The sequence below is a fragment of the Mus caroli genome, unplaced genomic scaffold (genome assembly GCF_978045245.1).
Source record: "Mus caroli unplaced genomic scaffold, Mus_caroli_1 scaffold_2, whole genome shotgun sequence".
Taxonomy (NCBI): Eukaryota; Metazoa; Chordata; class Mammalia; order Rodentia; family Muridae; genus Mus; species Mus caroli.
This window is the reverse complement of record NW_028227257.1, coordinates 723323-734443: the sequence shown is the minus strand read 5'-3', so window position 1 is coordinate 734443 and position 11121 is coordinate 723323. Positions and strand designations below refer to the sequence as shown.

Genomic DNA, 11121 nt, shown 5'->3' with positions numbered 1-11121 from the left:
CTCACTAGGAACCTCAGAGGAGGTAAGAAAGGATGAGGTGTCTACCCTGAGGTCATAGCAAACTGTCTGCACAGATGCTAGGGACGACCTGAGGACAAAGCCCCATGGCCTCTTTCCACACACTAACCAGCATGTATAGAGGTCAGAGAACAATTCTGTGGAGTCAGTTCCCTTCTTCCACTTTTATGTGGGATCCATGGGCCTAACTTAGGTTACCAAGTTTGCAAGGCAAGAGTGCTGAACCATCTCACCAAATAGCATTTTTCTACTTTAAAGAAAGAAATTATCCCATGCTTGCTTCGACAGCACATATAGTGAAATTGGAACAATGCAGAGATTAACATGGCCCCTGCCCAGAGACAACATGCAAATTCATGAATTATACCATATTTACAAGAAAAAAAATTAAGACTATCCCAGAGCTGGCGCAATGGACATGCCTGGGCCCTCTGCACATGGAAGCTGAAGCAGAAGACTCACTTGAGCTCAAGAGTCTGAAGCCAGCCTGGATAGCAGAGTGAGAACTCATCTTATCTAGGAAGGAAGGAAGGGGGAATAGAGGGAGAGGGTGAGGGAAGGAGAGAGAGAGACAGACAGACAGACAGGCAGACAGATGAAAGACACTCCCTTCAGACTCTAGTACAGACGCTGATCTTGATACTGAGAATGAGGTGGGATGATTAGGCAGACCCAGATCATAGCCAAGGTTGGCGTGGGAGAGACAGAAGGCCTTCTTGTCCAGCTGAGGATAATCGGCCGCTGGTCTCCCACTGTGAACCTCTCCATTGAAGCCTCTCCCAGGCACATCCATCCAAGCAAAGCAGTTAGCTTGCCCCCGTGTGGGAAACTCTCATGGCACTACCATCTGAATCACAAACTCTGCTCCTAAGAGGATACTGTAGGGAGAACACCTGGCAGGAAGTGGGCACAACACATCCACAACCTTAACCTGTCCAACCCCAGTAGAGGACTGCACTTCTAAACTGTCCATCCCTGAGACAGCCAGAAAGGCCCCTGGTGGGACCCAACCTTACTCCCACAGAGCAGATTCAGAGAGGCTGCATATCTCCAGGACAGAATAGCACAAGCTGTGAGACATCCACAAGCTACATGCATCCTATTTCCTGCTGGAAGTGGTCAAAGCACCTCCTTCTGCACCAAACAGGAGGTGGGACCTGGCTTGACCTCCTTAATAAACCAATGTTCCATAGTTCCTGCTAGACTCTGGAACTTTGCAAACGCTGGGCACATGTGAGGCTGGTCTTACTCAACCTCTACTTCCTGAGGAGTAAGGGCAGCCATTGCTTCTTCAGTGAATGCATCTGTGCATTCTGGCCCTTTTGATGAAGAGAGAGATAATCCAACCCTGGAAACAGGTGGCAAGGCTAGAGCCAGTCTCAACAGAAGCCCTGGCAGCCCTGTCCTCCCCTCCCCCATGGAAACCCTAAACCCCTGTATATATGTACTATATATATTGCTTGAAACCCTAGAGGTGGCCCACACTCATATCTGACTCATCTGTGTCCCTGCTGAGTAACCACCAAGTCTCCAAATCAGGGCAGGATAGTTCACACTTCAGATAAACAGTGTGAGTTCCGATCCCAATCTCAAGTCTGTGCAAACTGTATGAGGCCTTCTTCCAAACCAGTTTACAGTTGAATCCTGACAGTCCCTCCCCTCAGCCTGGTCTCTCTGGCCTTTGTCTGAACCACACAGGTGTTACATAGCTTTTCCTGGGTAAGACAACAAGTATCTGTTCACTGCAGGCAGGACGTTAATGACAGACCAAAGAAGAAATTCCAAGTCTAGCTTGTGAACCAATGAGTTTACTAGAATTACTGATTGGAGCGTGGGTATTTAGTGGTTAATCTTAGCAGACTTGATGGGAGTTCGAGCCACCATGGAAACGAGCCTTTGCACATGTTGTCTGTGAAGAAGTCTCTAGATTGGAACTGAGGTGGGAAGACATTCCCCAAATGTGGACAGTGCCATTCCATGGGCTGCATTCTTGAATAAACAAAGAAAGGGAGAGTGAGGTGAGCACCAGCCATCATCTTTCTGTTTCCTAACTGCAGACATGACCACGCTGCCTCATGTTCCTGCTGCCATGATGTCCCTCTGCAACAGACTGTATGACAATGAGTAAAAACTACTAAGATGTAAGGGTCACTTACAAAAGTGAAGGTGACTCAGATGCTCAGTCACAAGGCTCATATCAGGCTGAGTGACAAGTCAAGGAGGCTGCTTGAGTTTCCTGGTTGCAGTCAACTATGCTGGAGTGTCCCCTTGTCGCAGCAATCGGTTACAGTTTATATAACCTGGAGAAGAGTGTGGCAAGTGTTGGTAAATCTCTTGTGAGTTCCTGGAACTCTCTTGTAATTGTTTGTTTCGAGACAGGGCTTCTCTATGTCGCCCTGGTCATCCTGGAACTAGCTCTGTAAACCAAGCTGGCTCGGAGCTCACAGAGATTCGCCTGCCTCTGCTTCCCAAGGAGATTCGCCTGCCTCTGCTTCCCAAGTGCCGGGATTAAAGGTGTGTGCTACCATCAGCAAGCCTCTTGTATTCTTGGGAGTTTTTGTCTTTCATTCATCTCATATGCAACACATCCCCACTGCAGCCCCCTTTACCCTTCTCCCTGACCTTGCCCATCTCCCCTCTTCCCCATATCCATTGCTCCTCTCTTTCCCTTCAGAAAAGAGCAGGCATAGGAAGATGCAATAGAACTAGGCATACATCCTTTACTTTCTTTCCAGAGAGAATTTTCACTACAGGAAATAGCTAATAACCACTGGAGATGACCATGTACTTGACCAGGACAGTTCAGGGTAAGTCACAGAATCTGAAGTACATAACATCATGAAGACAGAAGTCTCACCCTCCTGGTGTCACCAGGACGGTCCTTATCAGTGGCCTTACTCACTTGTACTGCTGTCATGTCAACTGCCCCCACCTCTTTTACACCTTACCCATTTCCTTTATGATCTCTAAACCAGTAGCCCTACTGGGCCATTTCTTGTCTGGTTTTCCCGAGCCTGGATCAATGCTTGCACAGAGTAGGTCTCAACAAATCCAAGCAAAGGGTCCCAGCCAAAGCATCCTTGAGACTTCGGGGACACAAGAGCCTCCTCCTGGGATCCTACTAGCCCCAGCCTAGTCAGTTCTCCCTGAGCCTCCGTGAAATCCAGCGTCTTTGGTTATAGGAGAAGCATGCTGCACGAAGCTGGCTCATGATCCTCTCAGTCCCCGTGGAGGTCTGACAGAACACTGACTGCTGAGGAAGGGAAGGGTGGGCCAGCCCTAGAGCTCCAAGCACTTGATTCCCCCCAAACATGAGTCTCTGACCAACAATGGAAGCTACTAGAGACTGTCTCTGTTAGAGCTCTTTCTGACCTCAAGGCTTCGTCTGTCTTCCATCACTCCTCTCCAAACAGAGCACAGGTTGGGAATGATGAACAACAGTCCGAGCCAGGACTTGAAAGAGACACTGACAGCTCCTCAGCTTACCAAGGGCAGGCTATTCCCTACAGGACCGCTTGGGGGCTCCAGGCACCATCCAGTGAGCCCAGAAAACAGAGAGATTGCGATGGTAGGGAGGCGCGCGGCCAACAGCTGCCCTTTGTGCTTACTTATGTTAAACAGATCCACTCAGTCAAGGGTCGGAGTGAGGTACGTGGAAAATAAAGCCTGCGGGGACCAGCGAAAGCAGCGGGCAGCCCCAAGTAAAGGGAACAAGAACACCAAACAGGCTGTACTACATGAGACCACATCCGATAGGGTGGCACAGACTGAGGGGCACATGAGATTCTTTAACCTCTTCTATCCGGGTTCGAGTCCGAACCAGGCGGGGAAAAAACCAGCAGAGCTGGCTTCGACTGGAGCGAAACCGCAGATGTTTGATCAAGGAGGTTAGGGCCAATGGGGAACTTTGCAGAACCTAGCATTGCAGAAGGTAGGGTGGATCCTTGCTCCGCTCGGGGTGGAGTCTAATAGGGAAGGGCGGGACCACTTCGTGCTACTGCTGGTCTAATAGGTATCAGGAGAGCTCAAAAGTCTCATGGGTGGGCAGGCTGTGAAGCGGGAGGGGCTTAGACGCAAGCTCCGCCTCCCAGTGGTGCGTATTTTGCGGTGCAGGAAAGCAACTAAGTACGCGCGTGCGCATAGCGCGCGTGGGTCCTAAAGAGGTGGTGTTTCGTGGGTTATCTTTGCGAATGGGCTCCGCGGCCTAGCGCCCTGGTGGCCTTGCAAGAAGCCTCCAAGGAAGGCGTTCTCCGCCGAGGTGAGGGCAGTGGCGATGGCAGCCGGCGGTCGGGTGGGGGAGGCGCGTCTTCTTGGGGCCAGGAGCAGACAAAGCTCCTTTGTCTCACCGCGCAGCCGGCCCGGGCTGGTTGGAGCCGCCTGGAAGCCAGGCACTGTCAGGACCCGGGAGACTCGGGGAAACCTCCGGTGTGCGGTGACCAGGGCCCACATTCTGCTCTGGTCTCTGCAGCGCCTCGGCCCTGAAGCATGGCAGCCATCCCTTCCAGCGGCTCGCTCGTGGCTACCCATGACTACTATCGGCGTAAGTAGCCCCTCGCCAGCCCCGCCCAGGGCTGGCCCAGGGCCCTGTGGCTGACCCGCCTCCCCTTCCCAGGACGCCTGGGCTCCTCGTCCAGCTGCAGCTCCGGCGGAAGTGCCGAATACCCTGGGGACGCCGTGCCCCAGTCCCCGGGTAAGTGCAGAACCAGCCAGCGGAAGGGCAGAGTTCACGTCCTAAGGCGGGGGTGGGGTGGGGGATGGGGAGCGTGGAGAGGGACTTGACCCCATCGTGACCCTTCTTTGCTCCTCAGGTCTTCCCAAAGCCGACCCGGGCCACTGGTGGGCCAGCTTCTTTTTCGGGAAATCCACCCTCCCATTCATGACTACAGTGTTGGAGTCTCCTGAGCGGTGAGTCCATCTTCCATGTGGTTGTGGGGGTGGCCCCAATTAAAGCAAATGCTGACCCAGTGACCTATGCTCTCCCTACAGCTCGGCAGAGTCCTCCCAGGTCTCCAGAAGCCCGATGACCTGTGGCCTGACTCCTGAAACCATGAAGCAGCAGCCAGTTATCCATTCTGGCCAGACCAACCCCAGGGCCCCTTCCTGACCAATCAGAATCAGCAGCCTGCCCAAGCTGAAGTGGTGCTAGGCCAGAGCCTACCCTCTCCACCCTCTAGAAACTAGGAAGGCTGAACAACAGAAACCAGCAGGAGCTGGAGAGAGCCCCCTCTTCGTTCACAGCACTGAACTTTCCTGACCCCATAACTGTGTCTTGGCACAAAGCAGAAAATAAACTCACAGCAGCCACCCTCCCCTGGTATGTTTGAAACATTACTGAATCCAGCCTTGCTTCCTGCTGGATGCTATACTGCTCCCAGGCTTTCCTGACAGATCCTTTGAGACCCTTCCCAGTGATACCCCTGCATCTGGTGAGATAACCTCTTAAGTGGTCCTGGCCCCAGGTAGACAGTCCAGGGGAAGCTGGGCTTCTGGCTGAGTTTGGGAGCTCTCAGTTCCTACACAGGAGCCTGGTGGGCGATCTTGGGTCAGGCCCTCCCCACTACTTGCTGCGCAGCTGGTTCCCCAGGGTTGGGGATACTAGCTCAGACTGAAAGAGGATTCCAAACACAGGAAGTCTAGCCTCTAGGTCAGAGGGCGTAGGAGCTGAGGGGGGTGGCTGAAGTGGCAAGGTTAGGGTGGAGTCTTAGGTGTGGCTCAGCAAGCCTTTCTGCTACCTCACCTGGTAAACAGCTGCACTCTCCCCAGGGAACTAAAGCCTGTGCCTCTGCTGAGCCTCCCTCATGCCTGCCCTCAGGGTATCCCGAAAGCTTGTGGAAGGCTGCCCTTAACTCCTAAACAAGTAGTCCGGGGAGGAGGCTCTTTGCACCTTTGGTGGACTCAGAACAGGAAATGAGTTTTACTTAGGCCAGATGAGGCCCACAGAGCTGCTCCTTGTCAGCTAGAAGCTAGGGACAGCCAATAGCTCCAGGCTGCAAGGAGAGTGGTTCCATCTTCCCTTCCCCTTTGTGGATTCTCTGAAGTCTTGTCAGATGTACAGCTGCAGCTGGCAAAGCTGAGAAGTGAGTATTTTAGTGACTTGCAGAAGGGTTAGAGAAAAGTTGTAGAGAATAATCAGAAGTATAAAGAATGACGTTAAGATGATAGTAAAGGAAAGATTTTGGGATCTACTCTTGATCTTGAGTGATAACCCTCTGAAGAGATAGGCCTAGGGCTGGTTATACTGTAGGTTCTGGAACAAGCCCTGCAATCTCAGCAAAGCCAGGCTGACATGTTTACAAGTGCTGTGTTGATTCATACAGTGCTGTCAGGCACCTGTGTTTGTTTGTGGTGCCAGGACTTTGTTCTCAGAAAGTATATTCAGGTCAGGCTGCTGTACCACAAGGTTTTTGCCAGGAGCACCTGTAGGTTTGGGTAGCTCCCTCTTTGAAAAGTCCCTGAGGCTTCTAAAAGTCAGCCCTTCTCACCGTAAGGCATTCTAGGAACCAGGCCAGTTCTTCCCACAGGCCTTGCTACGATGATATCACCCTTAGTTATTGTAGTAGTTACTCAGTCTACCTGGAGCTGAGGAGAAAGCTCAGGTGGCAAAGGCTTGCCTTGCCAATGAGAAGACCTGAGTTTGAATTTTGGAATCTCCATAAAAGCTAGATGTGTTGTTTTCTACTTCAGTGCTGAGGGTACAGACTCGTTAGGCATGAGAGACCCTTTCTTTTGAAAATGGCACACGCCTTTAATCTCAGCACTTGGGAGGCAGAGGCAGGCAGATTTCTGAATTCGAGGCCAGCCTGGTCTAAAGAAACAGCAAAATTTAAAGTCATTTTTAAAAATTTAGCTCTCGAGCCCTTTCTCTTTCTCTCCCTACCCCCCTCTCCAGGGAGAGTGCCCTGGCCTCAACCCTTGGGGCCCATGAACTTGCCTGAGAGCAGTTTCCCAATAAACTTGCCTTCAATACAATCTTTTTTAAAAAAAATTAAAACATCAGTCCACTGATAATGAATTCTTATCTGGAAATGGCAGTGAGCCCACCAGCTTCATGTATAGAAACACTGAGACAGATGATTCTAAGATAATGTGGGCACCTGTCTAATGTAGACATTTGGAAGAAGTTTGAGACAGAGCTGATAGACACTTTCCATCTATAGGAGTCAAAGTAAACATTTGTGAAAGAAAATTAAGCCTCAGCTAAGGAGCTAACAATTTTCTGTGGCATGTCTTCAAGTATGACAGGAATATAACTGATGATACCCTAACCCTAGATATACCAGGTTTTCCGGAAATTTCTACATTAACACCTGTAAGTACAACCTGAAGGTTTCATATTTCAATATTTGACAGGACTTTTTATATAGCATATCAAATAAGCCCAATTTAATAGCTCTCTTTTATGAAAGAAATCCTGAGGCTGCAAGTCCCCTTCCAGAAACTGAAAAGTTGGTTTACAGTCTTGGTTAGGTATGACCTTAGTTACCTAATTAAACAAAGTAACAAGATATTTAAAGGAAATCGAGGTTATGTGGTTATGAGCAAAATTTGTCCTTCAGTAATCAAAGACCAAGTCACATACAACATGGAGGAAGCATGAAACTGAGTACAAATCCTGGGTCACCTGAGTCAAACTAAGATTTCAAGATTTCAGAACTTGTAAGTAGACACCTTTCATAATGCCAAACTAGTTTTTACATTATTACTAAAATGATTTCCTTTCAGGGAATATCTTAATAGAAGGTCTTAGCCCAAGTTTGTAGAGAGAATCTCTGCACTGTGTAAAAGCATTCACCTGTCAATAAAAAAAAAACCCTTTTGGCCAATGAGCTGAGGCAGGAAATAGGTGGGAGTTCCAGCAGAGAGAATAATTCTGGGAAATAGACTTGAGAGATTCACCCAGAGAGGAATCTAACCAGTAGAAGAACTTGGACTCGAATAAACTGGATTATTGACATAAGAGCTAGTGGGAGAACGAACCAATGTTATTGGCCTAAGCATTTATTAGTAAATAGTCTCAGAGTCTCATTATTTCTGGGAACAAAGTGGTCAGGAGGAAAAGCCCACAGTTACACAAGTTGGTCTTGAATCTTTTGTGGTGAAGATGCCCTTGAACTTTTGATTCTCCTCTTTCTACCTCCTAAATAATAGGAACTTGGGTATGCAACACCACACCTGGTATATGCACTGTTGGGGATGAAACTCAAGATGTCACGTGTGTTAGGAAAGTGCTCTGCCAACTGAGCTGCAGTCCCAGCCTCTGAGCTATTTAAAAGAACTCTTAAATCCTTTCAGTCCTTACCTTTGACTATATGAGATAAAGATTCCATTCCACCAGACCTTTGGAAGGCACTTTGAAAAAGTATCCATCAACAAGCTGCATGTGGGGATGTATACCTTTAGTCTCCGCACTAGGAGGCAGAGGCAGGTGGATCTCTGAGTTTAAGGCCAGCTTGGCCTATAGAGCTAGTTCCAGGATGGCCAGGGCTGCACAGAGGAAACCCTGTCTCAGAAAACAAAACAATAATGATCCATCAGCTTTCTCTCCCTATTTTTATTTTTCATAATTTAGAACAAGTCCTATGTTAGCCTTCAGTGATTATTCTCTCTAAATGATAATGTATAACCTTACCACAAATGGAGTTTCCCTGAACGCTTTGCAGGTAGGTGGTTTTCCTTGTTATTTCTAGTGGTTCTAGTTACATATATTGTTATTCTTAACTCTTAGAGTCCCTAGCACCCACGAGCTATGGTAGCCAGCATGCCACTGAAGAAAACCTTTGTGGGCACTGTAGTAGGATGTTCTTCATTGCACAGCTCTGTATACTATAGACCCAAGCACAACTACCTCCATTCTGTGTCAAAACAGGAGGCCATAGCAGATCAGCCTAAGCTTGTTTCCTTAGGAATGACCCCAAAAATGATTTGTTAACTACATCTCTCAAGCCTGAACAAACTTAAGGTTGTAAGATGCTTTTTATAAAGTAAAATTACTGTTGAAAAGTTCATTTAGCTTTCACTCCACTTACATTTCTGTCCACTCAACAGTTACAGACGTGTTACAAGGTATCAACACTTAAATTGCTCTTGTTAACAAGTCAGGCAAATGTCACCAACACCACAAAAGCAAAGACCATCCCCTTTGTCCCTTCCTCTATTCTGCCCTTGGGTTTCATTTCTCCTTTTACCATTTTAAATACTCAGTAGAATGAATCTTGTTTAAACCCTGGTAAGAAAAAAAAAAAAAGTCTATCTCAGTAGTTCTCAACCTATGGGTTGTAACCTCTTTGACAAAAGGGAATTCTATCTCCAAAAATATTCATAATTCATAACAGTAGCAAAATTACAGTTACCGAGTAGCAACAAAAGTAATTTTATGGTTAGATGTCACCACAACATGAGGAACTGCATTAAAGCGTCGAAGAATTAGGAAGGTGAGAACAACTGGTCTAGCTATACTGTGTTCATGTTGGACAGGTCTGGAAACATGAAACATTCCTGTTTTTTATTTTACTAACACTCTTTTTTTTTTTTTTTTTTTTTTTTTTTTGGTTTTTCGAGACAGGGTTTCTCTGTGTAGCCCTGGCTGTCCTGGAACTCACTTTGTTGACCAGGTTGGCCTCAAACTCAGAAATCCGCCTGCCTCTGCCTCCCGAGTGCTGGGATTAGAGGCGTGCGCCACCACGCCCGGCTTTACTAACACTCTTAAAGATTATTCTAGATCATGTGATCTTTAAGAACATTTGACTTTAGGTTTTAGGGATATTTAATGAGCACTCATCTCTAGACCAGTCCAAACAGAACTGTAAGAGATTTTTTTTTGTTTTGTTTCCTTGTTTTTGAGACAGGTTCACTCCTTGCATCTTAGAACTCTGTAGACCAGGCTGCTCCCAAGCACACAGATATACCTGAATCTGCTTCACAAGTTCTGGGATTAAAGAAGTGTACCAGGGTTGTCCCCTCTGTAACTGGGGGAAGGACTCTGCAAACAGCCAAATGTACACGGTCCCTATAGCTTTAATTTTAGAATGTTTAGTCCTGATTCAGTTTATGTCCACTTGGATTTTTATACAAATTTTGTTCTTTTTTATTTATTTTTGTTTTTATGAAACAGTGTCTCTCTGTGTAGCTCTGGCTGCCCTGAAATTTGCTACCCTGAAATAGACCAGGCTGGTCTGGAACTCACAGAGATCTGCCTACCTCTGTCTCTCAAGTGCTAGGATTAAAGATGTGCACCACCAAGCCCAGTCCAAATTCTGTTCTTGGTGAAAATGAAAGGTTCAGTTACTGAGAGAGGGGAAATTTTTGATGAATGTCTATGCAAAAGACTTAGTTCAAAGGTTTTCATTTGCCCTGTTTCCAAACATTTTCCTGTGCTCTCCCTATCTAGTGACAACGTTGCATCCCAGAGAGCTGCTTTACAGGAAGCAGTACAGAAAGTGTCATCTCTAGGATACAGAGAGGATGTTTCTGTAAGGAAGGTTGCGGCATCTTCACCTCTTGTGAGAGGGCAATCTGGACGTGGCTGGTAGACATGTCATCAGAGAATTATGTCCACTTCCAGTCAGGTAGCCTCGGGTAGGTGCTTTTGGGATACTCCCCCTCAGAACTGGGGTTCTAATCTCCAAGTACATAAGGAGATGAAATGGAGAACAGATAGTCTGTCTAGCCTTTATGGGTCAAGTATGGGTTCAAAAGCACTGAAGAAGACACATCGGGGAGAGCAGCCTTGGACCAGAGCCATCTTGGAAAACTCGGGTCCAAATGGGAATCAGAGGATGGCACCAGGCATAAGGATATCCTGCCTCAGGAGCCCAGGGCAAAAGCATCTCTGAAGGGAAAGGACACGGAGCTCTGAAAGTAAACACCAGACTCACAAGCTCAGACCAAGTTTGACTTTAGAAACAAGTGCAGAGCCTCAGGCAGAGATGCAGAAGAGCTGCCTCTGCCCACATGGTTAAAAATCCTGGCTCTGCCAGGCAATAGTAGCACATGCCTTTAATCCCAGCACTTAGGAAGCAGAAGCAGGTGGATCTCTGTGAATTCAATGCCATCCTGGTCTACAGAATGAGTTCCTGGACAGCCAGAGCTACATAGAGAAACCCT

At 47.7% G+C, this 11121-nt stretch overlaps 1 protein-coding gene and 1 non-coding gene across 3 annotated transcripts; both read left to right on the top strand.

The window, feature by feature from the left end:
- The first annotated feature begins 290 nt into the window (after window positions 1-290).
- On the top strand, window positions 291-394 carry LOC147005694 (U6 spliceosomal RNA). Its single transcript, XR_015046574.1, has one exon. It is a non-coding gene; the product is annotated as a U6 spliceosomal RNA (small nuclear RNA).
- A 3632-nt stretch (window positions 395-4026) lies between these two features.
- On the top strand, window positions 4027-5327 carry Ppdpf (pancreatic progenitor cell differentiation and proliferation factor). 2 transcript variants are annotated; one of them, XM_021154579.3, is made up of 5 exons: window positions 4027-4276; window positions 4487-4558; window positions 4631-4708; window positions 4827-4923; window positions 5005-5327. In XM_021154579.3, exons 2-5 carry the CDS (start codon window positions 4504-4506, stop codon window positions 5120-5122), a joined length of 348 nt encoding a protein of 115 aa, XP_021010238.1. In that variant the 5' UTR covers window positions 4027-4276; window positions 4487-4503; the 3' UTR covers window positions 5123-5327. The 2 variants fall into 2 exon arrangements, with proteins under 2 accessions (XP_021010238.1, XP_029340293.1); XM_029484433.2 differs by having other exon boundaries at window positions 4068-4276; window positions 4372-4558.
- The last annotated feature ends 5794 nt before the right edge of the window (window positions 5328-11121 follow it).

Bases quoted from the DNA above. Each gene is read 5' to 3' on its own strand.
- Ppdpf (XM_021154579.3), top strand. From the start codon at position 4,504: ATGGCAGCCATCCCTTCCAGCGGCTCGCTCGTGGCTACCCATGACTAC. The intron at 4,709-4,826 runs GTAAGTGCAGAA...TTTGCTCCTCAG, and splicing joins CGCCGTGCCCCAGTCCCCGG to GTCTTCCCAAAGCCGACCCG. The intron at 4,924-5,004 runs GTGAGTCCATCT...CTCTCCCTACAG, and splicing joins GTGTTGGAGTCTCCTGAGCG to CTCGGCAGAGTCCTCCCAGG.